At 46.1% G+C, this 27,317-nt stretch overlaps 1 protein-coding gene across 1 annotated transcript; it reads right to left on the reverse strand.

The window, feature by feature from the left end:
* Positions 1 to 25,901, reverse strand: LOC139022791 (alpha-actinin-4-like). Its single transcript, XM_070433994.1, has 6 exons — positions 25,573 to 25,901; positions 3,198 to 3,312; positions 2,678 to 2,797; positions 1,763 to 1,849; positions 723 to 810; positions 1 to 244 (listed from the first exon to the last, which is right to left on the reverse strand). The coding sequence occupies exons 1-6, from the start codon at positions 25,705 to 25,707 to the stop codon at positions 1 to 3; spliced, it is 789 nt and encodes a 262-aa protein (XP_070290095.1). The 5' UTR covers positions 25,708 to 25,901.
* Positions 25,902 to 27,317: the final 1,416 nt, after the last annotated feature.

The raw sequence follows: 27,317 nt of genomic DNA on the forward strand, positions 1-27,317 counted from the left end.
TCACTCCTCTCTTTTCCCGCTCTTCCTCTCCCTGTGACTGAGAACAGGAAAGCCGCTGACGGGCATGTTTTTTAATGTCGCTGTAATTAGTTTTTTATTCATTAAGAAGTTGTTTATGACTCCCAGTCTCAGGGAGAGGTGTTGCTCATGTGCTGATCCACTCACCTTCCTTAGCTTGTCGTAGTCAATGAGCTCTGGCCTGTGTCTGTGGATCAGAGCGTTGAAGGCAAGRCCATCCTTCCAGCTGGCAATAGATGAGAGAGCGAGAGAGATCAGAAAGACGGTTCTACAAAGCACATACATAGATTATGCACTGTTCCCCGGGCGCCGAAGACGTGGATGTCGATTAAGRCAGCCCCCGCACCTCTCTGATCCAGAGGGGTTGGGTTAAATGCGGAAGACACATTTCAGTTGAATACATTCACTTGGACAACTGACTAGGTATCCCCCCTTTCCCTTATGCACATACTTCTAACGTCCATCCTACGTTTCACCAGCAGAGGGCAGCCTTTCTAGAAGCGCTGGGGGTTTGCTGGAGTGTGTGGGTAAACGCAATGTTTGAACAGGCTTCACTACTGTGGAATTTTATAGAGGTCAAACAAGAATGTCTGTGGAGAAATACTGTAAACTGTTCCGGTCTCAAGTTCTGTAGTCAGGAATGACGTCTAGCTCCTGTCGAGGTTTGTGTGTTTGTGTGTGTGTGTGTGTGTGTGCGCAGCTACCTGATGTGGAAGTTCTGCACGTTGACGTTTTTGTAGGGCGCGGTCTTCCTCTGGCACCACAAGAGCAGGCCCTCCTTGGCAGAGGTCTCTGGAAAGAGGAGAAGGATTTAGATAACAGTCTACAGCAGGGATATTCAAATCCTATCCTGGAGCTCCGGAGTATGAAGTACTGGCGGTTCTGTTACCTGATCATTCAATTGCACCCACCTGGTGTCCCAGGTTTAAAATCAGTCCCTGCTTAGAGGGGAAGAAGGGAAAAAAGCAGTGGAACTGTCTTCGAAGTCCAGATTAGAATTTGAAGGGTCTATGGTATGTCCAAAATGGCACCCTATTCCCTATATAGTGCACTACTTTTGACCAGAGCCTTCTTGGAATAAGTTGACATTTCAGAGTCAGACGCAGCCTAGACCTAACTGCCACCATGTTTGAGAGTGCAGTATAKATAGCTAACGTGTTTAACTTCTCTCCCGGTCACAGTGTGCAGTGGAGCTGGGGAAGCTAGGGTTAACGATCTCTCCTGCCATTGTCGGTCTTAGTCAAGTACCAGTGAGAGCAGAACAGGCATGTAGGCCAGACTTGTATTCACTTGGCTCAGCTCACTCAACCTCCTGTGGTCTCAGCAGAACAGTTCGGAGCAGGGGAGATGCATTGCATCTGAGAGACCCAGTTGCTTCCACTCCACTTCCCGGTGGAATCCCCTCAGCACAGCTGTGTTTTGAATAGGAGTGTGTGTGTGTGTGTGTGTGTGTGTGTGTGTGTGTGTGTGTGTGTGGAGGAAGAGGGAAATGCCTGCTCTGTTCCAGGCATAAGAACATGGAGCAGCAATGGATCTAATGAAGGAGGGGTGATTTAAGGACAGTGTCATCCCCCAGGTTCAAAGAATGTTCTTTAAAACCAGTTATACCGTTTCCAGATGAGTTTCTGATTTAAAAGAGAACAGGAAGAACATAAAGCAAAGTGTTTTCAACACTTAGGGGCCGATTAAATCATAGCTGCCTATTGACTAGGTCTAACAGGGGGAGAGCGAGAGAGAGACTGACCTTCCACAGAGATGTCCTGGATGGCGAAACGGAGGATGATTGTCCAGATCATTCCCAGGGTCATCTTGGCGTTGCCATCCACAATTTCTAAGGAGGAGACACAAGATAATCACTCATAAATACAATAAATATCAACTCTTWTGCATTAGCCTGGTCCCAGATCTGTTTGTGACATCACGTCAACTCCTTGTCATAATAGCGCAAACAGATCTGGGACTAGTTCTGCATATATTTGTGGACTTAAAATATGAATAGTGCAAATACAAATATGCACAGTGATGGGCTGGGTACAGCATGAATAATGCATTTAAGCAAAGACCAAAGTTGTTACAGTAGCTTTGAACAGATAAGAGACAATGGTTGTGTCTGTCCCCGTGACCCTCCAACGCTTCATCATGGAGTCAGTGTGTTAGTTTCTACCCCCCACTCTCTCTGTGCCTGCCTCGGTCTCTCTCTCTTGCTATTTGTCCTTGTCTCTCCATCTCTGTCCACCTCTCTCTCTGTCCCTCTCCCTGGAGTCAGGGTGCTTCCAGCAGGTGACCTCTGGCAGTGTAGGGTGGTGGGCTGCTGGTCAGGGTGGTGGGGGCTAGGGGGCTAAGCTGAACCTCTGACAACTATGCCGTGTGTATCATGCAGTAGGAATGAGGGGAGGAGGCTGACAGGCCCGTTTGTCATGATAGCTGGAGCAGAAAGGTCATTGTCACGGCGGCAGAGTCGGACGTGCACTCTCCTGCTGATTTACTGGCCTTGTGAAGGGCCTCTTGCCCCCTCAGCTCCCTCCCTCTCCAGCCAAATGCCTTTGCTCCCAAGTGGGAGATGTATTTGGCAGGATGCTGTGAGCTTTGGAGTTGTTTGTCAGTGCTCTCTGTGTGTGTGTGTATGCGCGCAGAGTGCTTGTGTGGTAGGTAAACTGACCCTCTGCGCCGATGGACACCAGCTTGACCCCCTTGCTGGCAATGTAGTCCAGCGCTTTGTTAACGTTGTTGATCTTGTGGACCCTCATCTTGCCTCTCTCGGGCTTAGGTAACCGTTCCCCTGTGGATGAACACACACACACACACACACGCACACAAAAACAGCCAAAAACACAGGCAAACAAAATGCAGTGAGCCCAGAGAGTCCCATGACAAAAACAGCCCTTTCCACTGTCTCAGCAGAACAGACAGGCATAGCTCCTTTTAAATTCACAGTATCAACCTTCACAGTCAAAACAGACAGCATCCTCTACAGGACCAGAACCATGGCCTACGACCAGACTACTTAGTTGAAAGGGATCAAAAGAACAGGGGACACTAATGCTTTAAAGAGTACTTTTCTGGCACTGCACTTTCTGCCACAGTAGATTGGTGCTGAGTGCAGTAAAGGAGATTAGCACTTAGCTGTGGTAGTAGCGCTCTGCATGTGTAATGATGATCAAGACGATGGGCTGGCTCACCTGAGATGACCTCCAGCAGGAGCATGAGTTTGAGGCCATCCCTGAAGTCCTCCTCGATGTTCTCGATCTGCGTGCCTGCTTTCCTCAGGTGGGAGTTGCACCAGGCCGTGAACGTCTGGAGAGAGACAGGAAGTAAGGTCAGAGTGGGTGGAAGCGAGGTCACAGATTGGTSTAACCACAGTGKTGTTGGAGGGCCAGTGGGAGGCACTCTTTCCTCGGGTCAAAAAAAAGATATCCCAATGCTCCAGGGCAGTGATTGGGGACATTGCCCTGCGTAAGGCGCCGTCTTTCAAATGGAACGTTAAACGGGTGTCCTGACTCTGGTCACTAAAGATCCCATGGCACTTATCGTAAGAGTGTTAACCTTGGTGTCCATGCCATCATCACCACCTAATCATCCCCAGCTTGCAATTGGCCTAGTCAAGCCCAGCTTGCAATTGGCCTAGTCAACCCCAGCTTGTCCAATTGGGCCTAGTCATCCCCCCTCTCCCCTGTAACTGTTCCCCGGGTCGTTGCTGTAAACTTACCTAGTAAAATAAGGGTTAAATAACATTTAAAAAACAGACAAAGGAACAAACAGAAAACAGGAAGAGGGGAGCTGCAGTTCCTCGGAGCGCACAGACAGTAGGTTACAGGAAGTGCGCTGTGATTGGTTGCCGTAATTCTGAATAGAAGTGCTTATGTAGGATCAGGTCCCCCCTGGGACATACAATCTTATTCATTAGGATTTAAAATGGCAAAACTGATCCCAATTCAGCACTCCTACTCTGAGCCTCTTTGTGAATACAGGCTCTGATCTCTTCAACTAACAGTCAGTATTAACCAGAGTGCTTTATGAGATAAGTGAGTGAGCTGTAAGGTTGATATACTGCAGTGTAAGCTATCCTGGTCACATATCCGTTTGTACCATCACGTTAACTCCTCGTCCCTCACCGTCATGCCAAACATGTTTCTGTGTTCAGTGACACATTCTTTAAAAAGGGCTCGCATGACAAGTAGTTGACATGATAGCACAAAACAGATGTGGGACCGGGCTAACTGTACACATTATTAAAAACTAGGCCAGCACCAAAACAAAACATTTTTGGGCTTTTTATCCCACCAACATTAAGTCACAAGGCACTTTCTTTCTAGTGACAGTAATTGGAAAACATGTGTTTTGAATCTGCTTATTTTGAAAACTTGTGGCACACACTATTCATTAGTGGAGGGTTAAAAATGTTCTCCCCAAACTCCTTGTCTTTCTTTAAAAAGGAAGAAAAAAAATCCCACAGAGAAGGAAACTAGGCAAGTGTCTGAAATGTGAGCTAAATAGTGTTCCTTCCTGACTGGGTTATTGTTAATCAGTCAGAAATGGCTTATAAAAGAGTAGCACTTGTAGTTCTTAACTGTGTGGGTTGTAGTCGACTGGAACATAGCTTCTGTAATACACACCAATAAAACACACYGATTCCTGAGTGGGTCAAACGGTAGAGATAGGGGACACTAACTCTCGTACGCCTCTCTCCTTGTCCAGAGTCAACGAGACCCAACATGGCTCCATTCAACCTCTGAGCTACCATTTGAACACACCGCTTTGCCCTCTGCCCCCCCTAGAACTTTGTTTCACTGTCTCCCCGTATCACCCCTTGTTTCCCAACCCCGAGTTGGGATCAGTCGATCATCCCTCCCAGTCTCCCCTCCCTCCCCCTAGGTTAGGTATGAAAGGGTGTTACGATGTGTGTTGAAGTATGACAACATTATGACAGGGTGCTGGGCCTGGGCCTGCTACTCTCCCCATTCCACTGGGCTGCCACACAAAGGGCCCATTGAGCAGCATGTATATAATGAGTCCCTTCAGCACCCTCCCTGCCCTCCAGMCCCTGCCTGAGCGAGACCGGGACCCACAGGGACAGGGGAGGGGCAGGAGARGAGGGCTGACACACAAACATCCCCAGCAAACAATGCTCCCGCACGGTGTAGCTAGCTATCGGCCTCTGTAACAGAGCAGGGATGTGGCGCAGCACAGCAGCATTAACATGCACAGATAATTACCAACACCACAAACTAACTTGAACATAGACAGAGTAAACCAGGTCACATTCTAATTACTCTAGCTAGACACCAATAGCCTATATGACACAAAACCATCAGTTGAAAATATMTATTGTATTCTACTTCCTTGTTGTGTTAACAGTGTTCAGCGACACCACTAGGTTACTACTAACCCTAATAGGAAGCTCCAAGGCTCCGGCGCCATATCCCTAACAGGCATGATGTCACACGGGGACACAGGTGGGTATCTCTAAGTCAGGAAGGGATTGGGCATGGCAGACCTGTTAGCATTAGCGATGGCATTTTACACCTCAGCGTTGCTCAAACGTTGAATCAATTTCCATAGTGAGCAAATAGTTTGCCCTTCTATGGCCAGGTACGTGTTGGTTGAGTGTGTGTGAGGTGTGCAGTACTAACAACTAGATGACACTATTCTTGTCGTGTTGAAGGACAGAGCAGGATCATTTCCACTCAGGACAGATCCTAGTAAAACAGGTCAAGTGGATTACAGGGATCTCTGCTCTCTCAGTCTACAAACAATGACCTCGACTAAAATCGGACACAGACACACAGGGCAACAGCATCGCACTATCTGAAGATAAAAGCCATGGGTTTTTCTTTCCAAAGCTACCGGTATTTCCAAAGCTACCGGTATTTCCAAAGCTACCGGTATTTCCAAGCTGATCCCTAATGTAGATCAGAATAACTGTTCTGCTGTGTAGATAACTGTTCTGCTCAGAATAACTGTTCTTCTGAGTTCTGCTCAATTTGACCACAGAAAAAGGTCACCTTTGGCCTAACAAGGGTTAACTTAAGGTGTCATGTAGATAGATGGATAGCCCAGGTTTTAGACAACAAGGAGACAAAGAACTCAGGTCTCTGCCAGCCAACCTCCCACCAGCACTCCCCGAGCAGGAATGCAAGGGAGACGCAAGAACCGACAACCTACACACCCATTTCTTCCTTCTGACACACACTTTCCCTGACGACGCACACAGCACCCATCAAACACCTGCTTTTGTGACACAATAAAACGGCTAAGGGTGTGGCTGGCTGGCTGCACCTAGAAAGAATGACATAGGCTCGCAACACAATGCTATTGCACAACCGCTGTGCATTCCGCATGACTCCATGATGTGATGACCCCCCCGCCCACTGCTGTAATGAATGACAGCCTACACAATATCTCACTGATGAGCTAACTCTCTCACCATATTGTGCTCGTTCTCTAACTACATACATGTACACAAAGTCTCCAGTCAGTAACACGCTGTCTCCCATCAGTAACATGCTGTCTCCCAGTCAGTAACACGCTGTCTCCCAGTCAGTAACACGCTGTCTCCCAGTCAGAAAACAAGGCAGGCAGCAACATGCAGCAGGGCCAGCKTAGCTCTGGGAGTGTCAGCTASTAGCTACGCCCCAACCATGTGTGTGTTCCCTAAAATCATTAAGGCCTAAGGGACAACGGCTGACAGGTCCAGTCAGGGACATGGACTGGTGGTGGGTACTGGGAGAGTGTGCTCTCAGCAGTCACAGAGGAAACCAATTAACAGGGAGGAAGCTCCCACACTACTGAAGATAAAGTTATCATCATCATTATAACTGCTGCTGTATGAGGTGTGGAGGGGGCTGTGTGTCATCCTGGAGCTCCTGTGAGGATTTCGTCAGAGGCGACAGCAGAGGTGTGGGTCGTCCACCTGTGAGTGAGTACAGGGAGGGGGGGTGGAAGTTAGCAGGCAGGCAGAGGTCTGGGAGTCAGTCGTCAACACCTTGGCCCACACAAGGCCACCTATTCTTAGGCTACGGCTCAATTAGCTAGGTCTGCCTGGTGGCCAAGGCACTAGAGGTCTGTGATGTGCCCATTGTCTCCGGCAGTAGTCGCATAATAGCCACTCTGTTCAAACACACTGGAACAGGTAGCTCATTGTGCCTGCCCACCAGCCAGACTATTTCACTAGTTGACTATTAGGAGTAATAGCATTTTCATGACAAGAGCACACAAACACACTTGGAGCAGGAGGAAGCTTGATTATCCAACACCACTTCCTTCAAGTTCAGGGGAGTTTGACGACTGACTGGCTGGCCATTCGGATCAATACATGTATGGAAGAATGCCCAGGRCCCGTATTCATAAAGCAACGTAGGAGTGCTGATCTAGGATCAGGTCCCCCCCATCTTTCTAATCGGATTCATTATGATCTAAAAAAACTGGATCAGAACTCCTGATCTGAGGCACTATCAATACGGGCCCAGGTTTCATTTTAGACACATTCCTATAGAACGAACCCACCTCGTACCCCAGAGCTTAACATGACACACACCGGGGGAGCTGGCTAGCTATGTAATCTGGGAAGGCTGTACAGTGCCGACTCTCACCTACCCCCTGTGGCAGCTTTAGGGGAGAGGCACACAAACACACCCTGCTGCTCTATAACACCACCTCTCACCTTTAGCACACACACACACTCGATACATAGCTAGGGAACCATGCAGTGCATCAGCACATCCATAGGGCACACAGGACTGGTGTGAGGTGGTGGGGGTTAGGGTGCACTAAAATGCACTGGCAGGGTTCATTTTCCCCAGTGTTCAGCCTCTGCAACACACACACACACACGAGAGAGAGCCAGAGAGAGAGAGAGCGAGAGCCAGAGAGAGAGAGAGCGAGAGAGCGAGAGCCGCACTCCAGCTGAATTCATAAACAGCTGTTTGTACAATATCAGCAGTCTCTCAAGGTCAGCTCTACCATAGACAGTGAAGCACCACTCTACCTTGGTCTTCCATTCTTCCATGTTGCCCACCTTTTATCACTGATGGCAACCTTGAGGGAATTGGATTCTTTGATGGCCAGCATGTTTTTATTGCTGTAGGCCCTACAGACCATGATTCAATCTACATAGCTCCGGTCTCCAGTCCAAACTCATGCATGGCAATAATCTAGCCAGCTACCATAAGTAGTGASCACTCATCCTCAACCATTTCCCAGAGATTTTCTGTTAGAGATAGTTAATGGTTGAGGTGTATATCCCTGGGCTATTCCCTATGACTGGCTCCCTCCCTGATCCTACCCCTGTATTACAGAAGCCCTGGGCTGTTCCCTGCGACCGGCTCCCTCCCTGACCCTGCCCCTATATTACAGAAGCCCTGGGCTGTTCCCTGCAACTGGCTCCCTCCCTGATACTGCCCCTATATTACAGAAGCCCTGGGCTGTTCCCTGNACTGGCTCCCTCCCTGATACTGCCCCTATATTACAGAAGCCCTGGGCTGTTCCCTGCGACTGGCTCCCTCCCTGATCCTGCCCCTATATTACAGAAGCCCTGGGCTGTTCCCTGCGACTCGCTCCCTCCCTGGGACGGGCCATCTATTACAGAAGCCTTTAAAGAGCATGCCCTGGTGTTGAAGTCACTCTGCTCTCATTACCCTGTCAGGTCTGGACAGGTGATCATTAAAAAACACTCGCAAACCTCCCTCTCCGTGTGCTGACAAGCCAACACTAAAAAGAGGAACTCAACGGAGGACAGATTCTCATCCAGTGAGAAAGTGTTGTTCAGTTTGCCAGTAGAAGTGACCATTAGGGCAAACTGAAGCTGACAAACAGTTCGATCAATGAGTTTATCCTGACACATCTSTAGTGGGCTCTCTTATGGTCGCCCAGAAAAACAGAGACGACGAGGGGAGGAGGAAAAGCGGGAACGCRATTTGGTTGAGGTGTGAGCAGGATGCATGAAGGTACGACATAACATGAGTGTCAAAGCCCTGCAACATGAGTGACCCACACATGATCTGCACCTCGTGTTATGTGATGGGTGTAGGGTACACCTATAGTGGGGAAGAGTCTCAGAATGTGTCCCAATAAATCACTCCCTCCTCCTGAGGTTCACTACAGCCCACAAACATAAAAGCGTTGGATTGGTGGAGGCATGGGCTTGTGGGAGATTCCTCAATATCTTTCAAATCCGTGAAGAAACGTGAACAAGTGCACACTTTGGAACTAGAGAGAGTTGGGAGTGGGACACAGTGTCGCACAGCAATGGTGGCCAGGAGAGTTGTCCCCAGGTCAGACTCAACTAGAGGAAGCTCTTGTTAAAGAGAAGTAGTTACCTAGAAGTATTAGTGCTGCAGTCCTGTGTTACTGGACTTTCTTTTGAAGTCTCCTGCAACAGGGGGTAGAAAGGAGAGAGTAAATACCGGGGGGGAAATATTGGATTTTGCCCGCAGCGTCGAAAATTCCAGCAGGGGGAAGCAGTGTTTATTTGTTGATTTATTTATTTGTTGATTTATTTATGTGTTTTCCTGTCTTTGTGAGAGTCCAGGTTGGGTTTCACCAAGCAATGGGGCTCTACTGCGCTGTTAACCCTTTCAGTGACCTGCCTAGGGCCAGATTCTGTTACAAGCCAAGACCTGGGGGATGAGACAGACTGGGAGGAGAGGTAGAGCTACAGCAGTAGAGCAGGATAGGGCCATACGTCCTACAGACCAGCATGTCAACACTCAGGACAGTGAGGACACACTGTTGTGCAAATGTGGACTGTTGTGTGTCAATAGTAGCGCTCTGAGCACAGTCTGTTGCTTAATGTCAACAACTGCCAATTAGCCTATACGTTGTGTCAATAGTCAAGTCTTAAACACCTGCAGCTCCTATGTTCAATACACAGACCAAATTAGACAACTTTATCTGACCATGGACACACACATTTGACGTAAATGCTGTAATTCTAGTTACTGGCCTAGGATTTAGTAGGGCCGWGCAGGCAGTCCTATGAGAATCTCTCAGTTACCTTAAAAGGATGACATTAAMGAGACACCAGGCAGCAGTCACAGTGAGGTGAACAGGCCTAGTAGCATCCATTCAGCAGCATGGGACATGGCTGGGTAAAGTATGTAGGCCACAGGCAGCTCAGCTGACACAGGCAATATGGCCGCCCACCCTAGCCTCCCCCTCCCTGCTCRGTGAGAGGATAAAAGAGTGTTTAATGAGAGGCTGGGGCTGTGGCAGTGACCTGAGAGGGAATCTCCAAATATGTGCACCGTTCCTTTTATCTGCGGTCCAGTATAGACCCCCTTCAAATCAGGGAAGTRGAGGGGAGGGAAAGGAGGGATGAGAAAGTGAGGGGGAAGAGAGAGGGAGGGTTGGTGAAGAGAGCCAGTAGAGCCGTCRAAGGAATGACTGTCATCTTAATTAGAATGATAGAGATGTCAGGAATGCCAACTATGTCTATCGAGAGCAAACTTCTGAGGCGGCTGGTTTGGGTCATGGATTTTTGGGGRAAAAATGCAGAAAGAACAGTGAGGCCAGAGGAGGCCATGCAGTCAGAGGGATCTCTAACGACTGAAGTGTGATGGGGGGGGAAACACTTATTTTTTGTATTTAGTCTGCCAAGACAGCAGCTACTCTTCCTGGGGTTCAGCAACATTAAGGCAGTTATATCATTTAAAACATTACATTAACAACACATTAAGTGTGTGCCCTCAGGCCCCTACTCTACTACCACATATCTACAACACAAAACCTGTGTGTTATTTCACAGTCCCCGCTGTTCCATAAGGTGTATTTAACAGTTTTTTTTTTAAAATCAAATTGTACTGTTACCTGATGTGGAATTAAGTTCCATGTAGTCATGGCTCTATGTGGTACTGTGTGCCTCCCATTGCCTGTTCTGGATTGTGAAGAGACCTCTGGTGGCATGTATGTGGGGTATGCATGAGTGTCCGAGCTGTGTGCCAGTAGTCAATACTTCTCACAAATACAAGTAGTGATGAAGCCAATCTCTCCTCCACTTTGAGCCAGGAGAGATTGACATGCATATTATTCATGTTTGCTCTCTGTGTACATCCAAGGGCCAGCCGTGCTGCCCTGCTCTGAGCCAATTGCAATTTTCCTGAGTCCCTCTTCGTGGCGCCTGACCACACGACTGAACAGTASTCCAGGTGTGACAGAACTASRRCCTGTAGGATCTRCCTTGTTGATAGTGCTGTTAATAAGGTAGAGCAGCGCTTTATGGAGGACAGACTTCTGACCATCTTAGCTACTGATGTATCAATATRTTATGACCATGACAGTTTACAATCCAGGGTTACTCCAAGCAGTTGAGTCACCTCAACTTGCTCAATTTCCACATTAGTCATTACAATATTTAGTTGAGGTTTAGTGAATGATTTGTCCCAAACTTATGTCATCAGTAAAGATTGAAAGTAGTAAGGGGCCTAGACAGCTGACCTGGGGAATTCCTAATTCTACCTAGATTATGTTGACGAGGCTTCCATTAAAAGAACACCCTCTGTGTTCTGTTAGACGGGTGCCTGARGGCACACACACTTTCTAGTAGACTTAAATTGAAGATATGGCAAATAGGAGTGGCAATATCATCCGCTTCATCCTCCGTAATTTTCCATCCAAGTTGTCAGACCCCGGTGGCTTGTCATTGTTGATAAACAATTTTTCACCTCTTCCACACTCACTTAACAGAATTCAAAATTACAATGCTTGTCTTTCATAATTTGATCAGATATACTTGGCTGTGTAGTGTCAGTGTTTGTTGCTGGCATGTCATGCCTAAATTTACTGATCATGCCAATGGAAAAAAAAWCATTAAAAATCATTACAAAAAAAGATCTAACCTAATTTTAAAGGCCCGGTGCTGTCAAAAATGTGAATTACATGTGTTTTATATACATTTCCACACTGAGGTTGGAATAATACTGTGAAATTGTGAAAAATGTGATACTGCCCTTTTAGTGTAAGAGCTGTTTGAAAAGGCCGCCTGACATTTCAGCCTGTTTTGGTGGGATGGAGTTTTTGCCTRCCCGGTGAAATCACCAGGTGGAAAATTAGTTAGACCAATAAGAAAGTTCCCAACCTCTCTGCCAATACCAGCTAGTTCTCCCCTCCCTGCTCAGAGCACTCCCAGACCGTCCTAGCAGAATTATTGCTTGAGAAATTGCTCTTCTTAACTAATAAGCTATTTTGGTTTCTTTTTTTACAATTTTAACCGGAAACAATCACAGTAAGGTACATAAAGATGTACTATGCAGAAATCTCTCTGCAAGTTCCTGGTTGCTAAAATAGTTTGCCTAATTTTAGTTTGTGACAAAACAAGCAGTCATTGTATAGAGAATCATTGTACCATCTAAACAGCTGTGAAATATATTTTCCATAACCAATTACATTTTATTTTTCAGCTGGTGTACACAACCGAAAGGATAAACTCAAAAACAAAACGGGAAGCATAGAAATAGCACACATAGAACAGATCTACCGCTTYTTAGACTTGCTTTCAATGAGAAAGAAATATCTATAGCTCACATTTCTATGTGAATTTGGTCAGGTCACCCAAAAAGTTACATATAGTAGCTTTAATTGTTACCCAGAAATAATTTGATATAAAGTAGAAAAACAGCTACATTGGATATTTAAGAGACCGTGTTGATGACTTAGTAAATAGAACTTTAAGCTCCACAGCCCTTGCAGCCACTGGTGTAAGCAGCCTTAGTCACCCTGAGTCAGTATGAAATCTCACTGCAACGCTTCCCGCCTCACACCACCCGTTCACAAACACTGACTAAATCGGCAGCCCGCAAATCAACTTCCTGTTTAACGAGCCACAGGACAGGAAACGGGGTGGGGGTGGGGGGAGTGACGTCCATCCTTTAGTCTACATCCATCCAGGAAGAAGATTGTATTGAGATGAATCATTAGGAATGATAGTGATCCATCAGTGTAACAATGTAGAAACCAGGAAACTCAACCAAAGGAAATGAAGTCAACCTGAGCGTGATACTCTGCTGGTGCATCTAAAATGTGTCGTAAAGATCACTTCAAGATAAGATGGGGATAGTCATGTTTGTTCATGGGTTCATGAGGTACAGCAACACAAGGGTTTAAAGTATCTTAMGGTTTTATGTGTTGGAGCTTATTATGTGCTATAATAGCAAGTGAAAGTGTTAACCTTATAAGGAACTACAGTCAAGTGGTTAAATCCCCCACATTCTGAGCTTTGTCAATAGACCGCCATGTGAACATCTAGCAGTCTAGTGGTGTCCCTTGTTACTCGTGACTTTTCCTGACCAAGAACTACACCTCTAGTATAAATTAGGTAGTGACAAGTTGGTCCAAGTCCTCAAATGGTATTTTCAGGTCATGACATCCTCAAAGTCCAATGGCTCAGATGTGAAGTTTACAGCTATTTCATGCCCAAAGACAAATGATCGATTATTGTGAGCCGACGTCTTTGTCAAGGAAATGCTTTCATAGCCGCTCAAGGATCACTTTCAGAGAATATGCCAAATGTAAACRAACCCAGTCCGTACGGAAAGGAGATAAGAGTGTGCAGACTAAATAGCGAGCTACAGGCCTCATCCTTTTGGCAGTTGGCTTAGGGGAGGACTGGGCCTTTCCCCATTTAAACCTCTACCCCAACTCACATTCCACTCAACTATGACATGGACACCTATTGAATACATTGGGTACATAACCCAAATAAATCACACATCAGATGGAGAGATACTGTGGCAAGGTTCACATGGTAAATGTAGAACACATGACAGGAGGTACGGAAATAAATGGAAAATTCAATTAAAGGGCTTTCCTTCCGCCCCAAACCCTCCGCCCCAAACCCTCCGCCCCAAACCTCCGCAGAGGCAAGCGCTTAAGGATTGTGCCTTATCCAGATTCTTAAAATGGCAAACATGAGATAAGGATCCCTTTCAGTCGCCTCCCAGTTCGAGGCCAACGCCTGGAAACACAACCATTGAATCCCACACAATGGAGGCACGCAGACTGACCTCTATGGAGGCACGCAGACTGACCTCTATGGGGGCACGCAGACTGACCTCTATGGAGGCAGGCACGCAGACTGACCTCTATTGGAGGCACGCAGACTGACCTCTATGGAGGCACGCAGACTGACCTCTATGGAGGCACGCAGACTGACCTCTATGGAGGCACCGCAGACTGACCTCTATGGAGGCACGCAGAACTGACCTCTATGGAGGCACGCAGACTGACCTCATTGGAGGCACGCAGACTGACCTCTATGAGGCACGCAGACTGACCTCTATGGAGGCACGCAGACTGACCTCTATGGAGGCACGCAGACTGACCTCTATGGAGGCACGCAGACTGACCTCTATGGGGGCACATCCAGATCATAGTCTATGGCCCAGACATTCTGATAGACCATGATTTATGAAAGGATTCTTCACCTGCTTGTACTATTCTGTATGTTAGAAGTCATGAAACTGTATTTACGTCAATTATATACAATCAGAGTATCAAAACGGAACTTGACTACTGCTTGAAATGAGAAATGACCTTGAGTGAATTTGCGGTTGTACTGCAAGACCTTTGATCGAGTTAATATTACAGACTTCAGCCACCCCAAAATACATTGATTTACTTTCCAGAAGCTCTTTATCTAMCCTTTGACCTTTAATAACAACACAGCAGTTCAGCCAATCACAAAATAAGCTGATGTCATTACATGGCTCTGTGAGTTAGTCACAATCTGGCAGCCCCAGAGAGGGATTGGCAGATATCTTCAACCCCTTTGTACATGCCTTGATTAAGCACCTGCACCATTCTAGGGATAAGCATGTTTGTTTGTGCTGGGTTGGAGGGAATCTCTGTCCAATCCTGCCAAACAGGGAGGATGTGTAGTGTGAGGCGAGTCWCCCAACAGGATGGATGCTTTTGATATGGCTCAGATCAGTCAGCATTTCCTGCGGCCTCTATGAGTAAACGGTGATTGATGACAGCATCAATGGGGTTGGTCACCATAATGATGACACAGTCTTTCCACATAATACATCCAGACGCGCAGATTTACCCTACTGTGGGCTAAACGATGATGGGAGGATGGGTCACAACTTAAGGGTGTGGTTCCACCCATAGTTTCAAACTACAATATATATTTTTTTAATCAAATCTATGAGAAGTGAGTTGTCTATTCATTACATTTTTTATATTACCATGAAACAACACCATTTGAGTAACATTATGGATAACACATACAGTTTAAATATGTTATTTCCTGACTGTACAGCTAAGCCACAGCATCTCCTTCTCTGTAGGTGCTTACCAGAGGGTGAAGCAGTCCAACCAGAGTGACTGCTGACCTTCTCTGCCTGGCCATTGAAAGAGGAAGCCATTATAAAGAGAAACAAGAAGTGCGGGACAGTAAACACAGCTGAGGAACGAATACAGCAACCGCAAGCACTCTAAACAAAGCAACTGTGGTCAACTATTAGTAGGACGTTCCTAAAGTGAGAACTACCGGCTTGACTCAACCAGGCGTGAGGTATTTCAAACTTAATCCCAAGACTCACTGTAACCAAACAGGGTGCTCGGTTGGTAGAACCACCCCGCCTCCTCTGCATGGCCCACATGACATCTCCAGCAGCCCCCACCATCAGTAAAGCTGGACAGGCAGACAAGATTGTGTGGGTGCGCCGTTTGCTTGACACCTACACACAGAAATTCTCCTCACAGTCTGCAGCCAAGCGACAGCACATTTTTAAACAGGTTACTGTGAACTTGATGCTGCCCTTGTCCCAGACATCTCAACGCTGAGACTGAGCTGGACTACCAATGAGCCATTTAGTCAAAGACAGAGGATTATGGGGGAGGATAGTCATTTCCTCAAATCAAATGGGTGTAGAGCTGGAATGACCGCCGTCCTAAAACGAAGGAATTTGTGAACGGTCGGCAAGAGTCTGAACTTCGTGGCTCCAACACCACTTTGATGCAAGAACAAGAGATGTTCAGTGGGAACGCTGGCATTGTGCCCAGATGAACATGCTTAGGTAACCCTTGGGACTCGTTTTACAGCGATGGTGGGAGAGAGAGAGAGAGAGAAAAGGGAGCGTGACATTTCTGCTTTATTCCAGATATTCCCACTGGGGCAGGAGTGTGTAACTCCGGCCTCATTAGCCTGCACCTCATCTGCTCTAAATCTGTCACCTCCTCTAAATCTGTCACGTTCTCAGAGTCAGAGGAGATGTCTAAAACAGCCTCAAGCAATAGCACAGCCTGGAATCATCTCTTTAGTAGTGATAGTCAGCCTGGTCTGCAAGATCAGMATCTATTAAACATGAATGGTCTAGGGCAGGGTTCCCTAACTGGCCCGTGGGTAGTTTTATTTGGCCCCCAAAGTTTTTTCCTTCTCATTGTTGGACATAAGACTAAAAACATCAGGAAATCAGCTCCAAGTGATTTTACATTTAAGAAATCTGTTTAAGTATTCCCACGTATACATACACATGATGGTGTGCAAAATGTAAGCAAGGTTTAAAGTTGTTTTAGTCAAACATATCTGTTTGGGCTTCTTGCAGTCAATTTGTAATTATGTTCCTGCAACCCAACCTTCCACTTAAGRAAAAAAAAAAAAAACTTMTTGATGATCTTATGGATTCCACGGCCTGTTTTATGAAACATAGCCTAGGCCCATAGATGAAATAGTCCTGACGTTACTCAACTAATGTTTCATCTTGTGAAAKTGGTTCAGACTACATTTATTTAACTAGGCAAGTCAGTTAAGAACAAATTCTTATTTACAATGACAGCCTASCAAAAGGCCTCCTGCGGGGCCGAGGATTAAAAAGATATTATGTATTAATAAATAAATAAAGAGGACAAAACATGGCAGTGGAATAATCAATCATAAATATCTTTCTCGTTAACATTAAGTCAGCCAAAGGCTTTAAGACCAAGGCAAAAACCAGAATGTGACAGAGGGGAAGGTGTGGGCTATTTGTAGACAGCCTTTGAAAGGCAGGAACAAAATCCAAAGTGGAGGATCGAGAGAGARGGAAACAGAGGGAGCGGGAGAGCGAGCCTGAGGAAAATGTAACCAAACGAGAAAGGCAGGCTGGCCCAGTAGACAGCATTGTCACATTAACTGCCTCTTCCTGTCGTTGCCTGCCTCTCGCACTYGTTGCCTTATAAGGCAACGCATTTAACTGCCTGTCACTGTGGCGATGATGTAACAGCTTAAAGTGCACCCCCCCCCACACGCTTGCACACGCAAACCATTTTCTTCTTCTTCAAAAACACCTCTTTATCAGATTAAAAAGTTTGTTCAAAAAATGCATCTTAAAACGACAACCCCACATCCTTTCACAACAATTGTGTCCTGGATGTGTGTGTGTGTTTGTTCTAAAGTGAAGGAATGTGAAACACGACACACAACACCCCCCCCCTCCTATGAGCCAGAAGAAAGAAAAACAGGGAGAGAGAGAAAACACACTGCATTACTGCTGTAGCTTCTGTAACTGTGCAAACAGCACCCTACATCCTGCCACTGGAGAAGGCTTCATGCTCTAGGTCTCAGGAAAGGTCTCTTATAGCAAATGTGTGCATGTGCGTGGCCTGAGATACCCTGCAGTGGAGGCTGGTGAGTTATACAGTCCTGTGGGTCATTAGGAGGAGGAAGTAAGATCCCGCCCCACCACCGACAGACATTCCACAGCTAACCCGACCCTTTATGACTCACAGCCCTTCGTGTCTGACACACACACTCAAAATGGATGCCAAGAAACTCTTCAACACATATTGCAAAGGCATATACAAACATAGTTACACACACACAGGATGCCAAGATTCTTGCTTAGCTATTGTCCAAATGGCCATTGCCTAATCGTACCCATACACAGTCGAGAGCAGACTCACATAACTCTCACCCAACACAAACATCCAACCAGCCTTTTCTAAACAAAACACTGATCCCAAACATTATGAAGAAGACGAGAAGGTGGTGGGGCTGAGGGGGCGGGGCCTCTTCTGCAGTCAGTGTGTGACAGGTGATGTGTGTGATGTTGTGAGAGTGGGCAGGGAGGGAGCCCTGGAGCTCAACCCCTCTGCAGAAGAGGGGGGCAGACAGAGCCTCTTCAGAACCTACCCGGAGCAGGATCTCTGGCTCGGCCACAACCCACATCACTGACTGACACCACTGACTGGGGAGAGACTGACTGGCTGCGACCCACTTCCCTGCCATCCCCATCCACCGCCCCTCCCCTCTCCGGGGGTCTCCGCTGAATCAGACTCACTGCTGCTTCATGTCATAAACACATGTACAGTACTTAACCCCTCCCTCCCCTCAGTCTAAGTGGATTTGATACAATGAGCCCATCTCAGATTGACCCCCACAGAGTCAGTAGGCCTGGGGTGCTAAGCCAGGGGGGGGGTACCATACATGCAGGTGGGGGATATTACAAGGACGTTGAGTGTAATGCCCTCTTAATGACTTTCATAATGCACTGGAGTCCCCCCCCCTCTGGGCTGCTGCGTGGACCAGTCCTGTGTCAGCTTCAGAAACAGATATGTTCACATTCTTACACCCTGGAAATGAATTACACTGGCCTGGTCCCTAAAGACCATGGTAGTAGAGCAACACCAAAGGCTCAGAAAGACYGAACAAGATCATACCAACAACAATGTAAAGAACACTTCAAAAGAACAGTGGTGCTGTGTGACACATGAGAACAGTGTGAACGCTGGTGGTGTGAACGCTGGTGGTGTGAACGGTGACACACTGAGACATTCATTCACACATGAGATTCACCCATCTGTCTGGCTGGGGCTACGCTAATACAGGTTGTTAGATTTTCCAGTACACAGCTGTGGTGGAGGGCCCCCTGTACAGAGAACTCTTTGTTAAAGCTCTCTTGTTAAATAATGCCTTTGGGGGCTTTGATTTGTCCAAGATATTGTCTGGTGCACTCCCCTGGCCTGCACGACTGGGGGGAAACATATCTCTGACCCACACCCTGGGCCTGCTGTGATAAGGTCCTCTGTCAGCTGGCCAGTGCCCAACAGGGAAAGGCAGGTCACAGTACAGACAGAGAGAGATAAATCACCCCAAGTCCTTTCCTCATCCGGCAGGTTATCCACTAACAGTGCTGGTTAAGGGGGGGGGGGGGGGGGGGCATATCAAGTGCAATCCTCCTCCTCCAGTGAACACAGATCATCACTCTGTATTAGCTCCCAATCTGCCTCACGCTCGCTTATGACCCCAAATCTCTCCTACTGTGTGGAACTGAAAGACAGAGTGATCTGATTCTCAGGGCTACTTCCACAACTGGAGTTGAATAAGGAAGCAACAGAAAACCACAGAAACCACAACCTTTCTTCCCCTTTCCTGCTACTCCCTTGAGATGGACTCTAGTAGGAGTCACATACTGGGCTGAACTAGGGCAAACAAGCCCACGGGACTGGGTGAGTTTAAATGGGGGCATCTACGGCACGAGATGAGCCAGTAGTCTTGACACATCATACTAGAGAGATGGTGATGGCTGTGCCCAACCTAACCCGAATATCCTCTCAAGTTAAAGGACAAACCTTTATGAGTCTAGTGGGTGAACAGTCTGGCATAGCTGTATGTTTCTGGTCTTTGTAAGGTTGTCTGTGTGCTAGCAACAGTCTCTGAAGAGCTGCCTTTGTGTTGCAACACACTCGAGGGAAAAGAGCCAGGCATTTCACTCCCTCCCTTATGATCTGCCGGTCTGCCTCTGTAAATGCCTGACTAGAAAGAGCGCCTCCCACACAAGGACCCAACCACACGGCTGAAATGTTAAACCGCACTAGCTTGCTGATGAAGACTAAATCCAACCGGCTGCTGGCCAAAAAATATAAATATATAGCCTAAATCCTAAAAATAAGCCTGTGTATTCCCGTGGGCAGCGCTCTAATCCTCTTACAAACAGTCTTTTGTCTGGGCCCTGTACACTTGAGTCTTTCAGTGGCACTGCAGACATTAGATGCAAACAATGGGCCAAGAACAGAGGAAGTGTTGCTGTGGTTCATTCTCTCTGTGCCCTCTGACTGGATAGAGGGTGAAACCTCGAACCGGCAGACAGCGACACAGTCAGACAGGGACTGTGTGTGTGTGTGTTTAGGCACTTGTTTATTTTCTGTTGTTTTCCAAGGGCCGGGGGCGATTAACAACATCCCAAGTCCCAACAGGCCTAGTTTTGTGCCCCACTTACYAGGGTCTTTAATAATAAAACGAGAAGCCACAATAGAAATGAGAAGGCCTCAGAGAAAACACTTCAAAGAGCTGCTCCTCTTTATGACCTTCCCTTATCATGGCTACAGGGTAGGAGGAGCACCATAAAAGGCGTTGTGAGAGGCAGTAGTGTCTGCCAATGAACAAACTAGTATAGATCCTTAAAAAAAAGACAGGGAGCAGTTCACTTTGGTTGTTAATACACACCTGCTAGGAGCACCCCAGCAGCAGGTTCATCAGATCGAACCACATCTATCCAGACCAACCAGTCCTGACCCAAACTCAGCTGACTGACGGTTAAACCCATCAAACCTACAGTTTATAAGCCTACACTTGCATCACTTCTACCCAAACAGATCTGTAAAGTAGGTCGTTGGGAATGTGTCCTTCAGCTCAAGGTTACCCTTTGAGCAGCGTTCTCCACAGCAATGGAAAGTCACTGACCAAAAGGCTTACGGATACTGTGGGTCTCTGACCATGCCTTCCTGATCCTCCTTAGCCCTTCCACCAGAGCCATGTTCTTAAGTCCCCTGATCCAGCTGCCTCTCCTCCAGCTGGGATAAGGGTGGGATCATGTCAGGGGCCAGCCTGCTACCAGAGCTTGATGCAGCTCAGACACCAAGTCCTACGGTTAAACAAACACTAGATACATTAAAACGCAATGACAAGTCAGTGGGAGGATGGGGTCAATGGTAGAAACTGTTTCTATTGCGAGTCAACTTTAAAAACGGTGTGGCCCAAGGCAGATCTTTACCAAACGGTATAGCGCCAGACTGTACCTGCCTGGAGTATATCACTGATGTGATTTGGATAGAGCCGTCCATTGATGGCATGCCCCTGGTGATGATGACCCAGTCAAAGGTCACCTTTAAAAGTAACTGGTCTCTGGTTCATTGAGAATTCAGGTGGACTGCGTAGCTGTAGTAGGCATTCTACCAGCCGAAATGTCTGTGTTTCACTGTGGAGGAGCCTTTCCAATAGCAGAGATGAAAGCATTCAGCTTGCTGTAACAGACTCAAACAGACACACAACATGTTTCTCTGCAGCAACATCTTGATGTAAAGTACAACGTAGTCTCTCTGCACATCTGCTCCCAGTAACAGAGTCTCCCTGTGGCCTGACACTGACTGGATATGAAATATTAGAACAAGCCTTTTATCCAGACAGTCTTTCCTGMGGGGGTTTCAGGGGATTTGTGGGACAGATGATGTGTARGGTTCAGGCYAGGGTTAACTTCCAGCACAGATTGGGGACATCTACTGCTGCGGTGGTGGCACTTGGCAAGACCAGTAACATGGGTCAATTGACAGAGATACAAATGACATCTAGTGAAACCTGGTAGGCTGCACTAGAGGACAGTAATTTCAGGTCCTACACTTAAGTCCTTGACTATGAGCGTTGTGGTAGAGCTAGCTAGACAAAGACACTGGTGACTAAAAGCCAGTGTTGATGGTGGTGACTCAGATCGGAAATTGGTTAGAACTGCCACTTTTCACTAAAGCAAGATGCTTAATCTGAACTTCTAAAGAAAAGCATCTCATAGTGCAGGGGTAGGCAACCCAGGTCCTGGAGTGCCACAGGCATGTTTTTGATTTAACCGACCTGGAAAACCAGGTGTGTGGAATATAGGCAATCGCTGAACTGATCAATTAGCTCAGTTGGTTAGGTGTGGTGCCTAGTTGGAACAAAATCCTGCAGTACCTGTGGCACTCCAATAACAGGGTTGCCTACCCCGGTCATAGTTTGTATGGGTTACTTAGGCTGCTAACTTAGCCCACTTCTGCATTAGAATACATACAAATAATATATGGGTATCTATGAAATTAGAGTCTCAGACACAAGGCCATGATTAGACAGTGGATTGCAGTAGTGGTGCTTTTAATAGCAGCACAGAGGGCCACCTGCTAAAAGCCCTGCTGAGCAGCACTGTGGTCTGGCTCCCCTGCGTCACTAAGCTTGGCTCTCACAGGTAGACTAAATAATGACTAGTCCACAACTGCCAAAAATGCTACCTGCGCTGCGGCCTTGGTGAGGCTTTTATCAGAACAGACATATGCTAGACACACACACACACCTTTGCTGACTGAAGGGRCAAAAAAATGCTCACGCATTTATTTTWCCACACACACACCAATCTACTAGCGTTGACTGGCTAAATTKCCAGAACATGAAACAGGAGGGGGAACTTTGKTTGGTTAGATGGAACAATGTTTACCACCAACCCATGGCGAAACCCCACAGTAATTTCTCTGCTATGTGGGGAAACTAACTTCTCTCCCACTCCCCYCTTTGCCCCATAATAATGCAGCCCCTCCCCTTCTGCACAGACCACCACACCTAAACACACATTCCTTTCTCCCAATTGCCTACAAGTCCCCAAAATCACAGGGCCTGGTCCAATAAGCACAGAAACACACACTTACAAACAAGCAGTACTTCAAGTTGATGTAAATAAATATATATCACATCTCACACGTACAGACAGAAACACAAACAAACAGGAGGGGGAGCGAGAAACAGACCAGAAAGAATGGCTGACACGGAAAAACACAAACAGCCCCCCCCCCCCCGACCACTTCAAAAACAAGTGCACCCAAAGATGGGTAGGACGACACCCCTTGCCCTCAATATGTGACCACGCAGCTCCCCTGTTAGCCAGCCTGCCTGCCCTGGAGGACTTTCCCAGCGCGCCACATTGTCCACATCTGCAATCCTGCAAAACCCTTCTTTTCAGTCAGGCAAAAAAAATAAAACAGGACACCCCCCTGAAACTAGCTATTATGGGCCACAAATGGAATGTTTCCCCCTGCATGCTCTTGCTGTGGGAGAGAGAAGAGGGAGTGAGCTAAAAAGGGAGCAAGGGAGAGGGGTTACATTCCATTCTGCTCTGTCCCTCTCGCCGCCTGATGGTTTTACATTCAGCTGATTTCAGATCAGGGTCAGCAGTATTGCTCCCAGGCAGATGACAGGTCGAACACTGACGTGAGATTAGGGAGGGACCACACCTGTAAAAAAGTGGGCAGCTAGAAGGCCCTCAGGCAGATGAAACAATTGAAACTCAGGTGTAGTTTCTCTATGGGCGGAGACAGGTATATCCACACCCACAATCAAGTCTTTCCTGCTCATCCCTACATCAACCCCAGTCACATAAAATCAACAAAGGAGAGAAAACKGGCTTATTTTAACATGGAAATCAAAATCAGCCACTCCCAGTAGTCCAGTGCTTTGTGCCACAATTCCCTAAAACAGCCATGGCCACTTGTGGAGAAACCAAGCCAGCCAGCCAGCCCCAAACTGACTGAGTCAGCAAGTCAAATGAATAGCTTAGGGAACTGGGAGGGGAAGGAAGACATGCAGAACACGGCCCACCTTAGCAGTGTGCTAATCTGTGCAAGTCAGGGCACTGTGACATGGGTGAGTCAGGTTAGGAGAGAATAAGCGTTTCTCTCGGTGGGGCTGAGTTGTAAAAGACTGTCAGTCAACAACAAATCACAGTCATGCAAACAGGCAGGTACTTTGATAGTGCAGTGAATATAGGGAAATGAGGAGTGATACAAATTTCCACTCAAATTCCCRTTCAATTGAATAATGTGAGCGACCATATCAAAACAGTGTACGAAAACGTGTTGCCATCACATCAGACTGACAGTGGTTGAGTTTGGGTGGCTTTAACCCCTTTTGCACATATTTGGTGGCTGAATGTCCTTTGCTTTGAAGTGGGTTGGCAAACTGACATCCCGAGACATTTGCATGGACACTGATTCCAACATTGCCCCACTAGAATTGCAATAAAACAAAAAGAATGGCCTCACAGAATTTTGTGTACTACAACATGTCTCAGCCTGCAGTTGATTTAAGGCATTAGGTTGGACTTAATGTTTCTCAAGCTGAAATGGAGCTCTCTGAAGTGTGTTAAGTTGTAACCAGTGTAGTAAACTGGACTAGACTGAGCAGGACGAAACTTGGGTGTTGGAAAAAACACTTTAGGTAGGCTATTCATAGATAATTGACGGTTTCTTTTGACATTAGCAATTTGTCCATACTCTGCTTAATGCCTCCACTTGACGTCTGATTTCCACATACATGCAGTAGGTCTAAATACATAGGCCACATTAAGTATAAAATGCTTGGTGGGAGGCATTCATTAACTTTATGCAACTGGCATAGCAGCAGTGAAAACACCACAGGAATTTGCCCTTCATTCCCCCGCCGACTTTTCTGAAATAAATGAATGTCACGCCTCCCCAATTTCTCGTCCAATCAAACTCCATGTTGAATTTCAGTAGCGTGTTTTTTTTTTTTTATTCCTTACATTTAAGGATACACATTTTAAGTGTTACAAAAATCTATACATTCTTCAATAACCGGTGTTGATTTCAGTTAATTAGTCCCCATTGCCTGCGTTTGTAGGCCATCTGAGTCATACTGAGTCAATCATTGATTATTTTTCTTCCTGTGAGTTAACTTTGGCCTCCCTTCTATTATAGGCAGACATATTTAGAGTATATCGCCATACAGAGAGGGTAAAGCTGAACGCATGGTTAGGCTATATCAATTAGTTTAATGAATAATGCTGAGCGTCAAAACGCTCAGTAACGATGGGCTGTAATAYAATGCTCGGTGTGGTGTCACTCCACTAAAAATAACGCAAATAATTTTGACAGTAAGATGTGTAGCACTACTACTCAGCACTACACACTCTCAATCATCCCAGACTGTCAAGCAACGTTGCTTCAAATCATCATCAACTGTTCTTACTCCACATTTCACAATTCCAGGGCTTGATCATAGTTACAAGGGCTCGAACATTAAAGGATTAAGTCAAGTCTAAAAACTGTAAAAATATTTTCAGCTGGAAATGGTGCTGCGACAATGTGCGACGGAGCAAGTAGATAACAAAAAAYAATTGAACTCAGCAGTGTTTTATCTGCTTCGACCCAGAACATCTGATAGCACTTTGAGGACACCATTCCGTATGCTATTTTTGAGTCACATCGAAATTATGTATATTACGTTGGCCATCTTGAATCTGGTTATTCTCAAGAAAAATGGCAGAAATATCGCCTGGAAAATTAACACGGCTAAATAAACGCCAGAACTAGATAGGCTACAATGTTTCATTCCAATAAAAATAAAAATCACCGTTGTCCCCAGTCGAGTGAGAAAATACCGGTTGTTGTCGAAATGACGCATGTGGAAAGAGTTKTATAGCCCATTTCTTGTTAAACGTATACCATATCGACACAGGAAAGTTCGTTACATTGAGACGGTATAAAATCTCGTTGCTTTAGAGATGCAACCAGGGCCCAAATTCAGTCCCCGAGCTCTCCCTGCCATTTTACCTTTCTCTGCTGTTTCTCCCAGGCCGGGTCCAGCAGCAGGTCCCGGTCCCAGTCATTTTCTTGTTCTCTTGGGTCCATGTAAACGGCTGGACCTCCAGACGATGCTTGACTATTAGAAGCGTGATAATCTACCATAGTCTATGGTAGTCAAGCTATTRGCTATAGAAAGAAAAATAAAAGGGGATGTGACCCAGTTGCGGTAACTCTATTTGCKTTCAACGTTCGGTCAGGAATATCCGATCTATACACTGAAAATACCCGCTACAAGAACGCTTAATCTCCAACCGAGGAGGGAATGGTGTGGTCGCAAGCAAAGAGCCGCTCCTACAAAACTAGAGTAGGTTGCCAGGCCCAAATAGGTCATGAATATTCAGGAATCTGCTTATTATTCATGAGCTGATGAAAAACTGCACCCGAAAGGCTGGAGAACACATAACTATAGCCTACTAAAAGTATTGTTCTAAAAAGTATTATGCCTGATATGTAGCCTAATGCCTTTGTCAAGTAGCGCAAATCATTGCAGATGGAAGTCTGTACTTGTTGCTATATAATTGCAACATTGTATCAAAATGTAGATGCAATTTATGCCAGCCCCTTGAAACGATACAATGGTGAAATAAAATAATGYACAAATGTATTTGTAGCCAGTATAGACAGATTTACGAATTAAAACATTATTTGGAGCTCTATACTACAATAGTTCTGATAACTGCTACTTGTATAATATCCATAGAATATTAAAGTAACTGTCCAGCTAAAATTTCACTTTTAGAAGTTCATATTCTGTTAACTCATATCCAAATAATGTTGTTGACTCATCTTATACGTGGCCAAAGCATACATTTGAGAGAAAACATTTTTTTAAACCCCACCTCAAACTTGTATCTTAAACAGCCGTTTAAAAAATGCCTGCTATTTCCTCATAGAGGATGATGTACTGAGGAGGATAGGCTGGCCAATCAGGGGTCTACTCACAGTCATATTTTTTAACAACCAGTATACACCCACACCATTCTGTTGTAGGGGTACGCCCACACCATTCCAACACTGAAAAGCTGCTTTTTAACAKAAATAGTTTTCCTTACATAAAAAAAAAAGTATCTCATATTGTAATTCATTTTAGGTCATATTTAATAGAAATCTGGACAGTTACTTTAAGCGCAAGCTACACACTACACAGGGCAGAGTCATATATTAGTCTAAGTATATGACTCTACACAGGGGCGCTTTCAGCATTGCAACATTTTGGAACGTTCGGATAGAAATATGCTATGTAGAACAAACATGCCTCTCTAAAATGAATTGCGGCAGCTTTATTAATGGAATTTCTATCTGCAACATTCTACAATGTTTCTTCTTCTTGCAAGACAAGAATCAGATGGAGCCTATAACAAGACCCACCCATTTTATGTAATATTAATGAGGACATGCTACATCATGAATCATTTAGCCAGTGAGCCCATTGGTATTGTTACCCTACTCAGATTTGTGTTGTCCCCTCATGGAGAGCCTATGCTACCTCACTGGTGCCCAAACTAATAGTCCTTCATGCAGGTGCATCGAAACAAAAAMCGTATGAAATTCACTTCGGCCTATGCTTTTGTTTGAAAGCTTGTCATGTGTAAAGCTGCTTATATTTACCATTCAAATGTCATAGKCTGGGTCTGGCTGACATGCCCAGACACTACATTAAGTAGGTCACGCTCTAACTGTGTGTCCGTGCCAATTATCATCAGCGAGGCCCA

Source organism: Salvelinus sp. IW2-2015, linkage group LG22 (genome assembly GCF_002910315.2).
Source record: "Salvelinus sp. IW2-2015 linkage group LG22, ASM291031v2, whole genome shotgun sequence".
Classification (NCBI taxonomy): Eukaryota; Metazoa; Chordata; class Actinopteri; order Salmoniformes; family Salmonidae; genus Salvelinus; species Salvelinus sp. IW2-2015.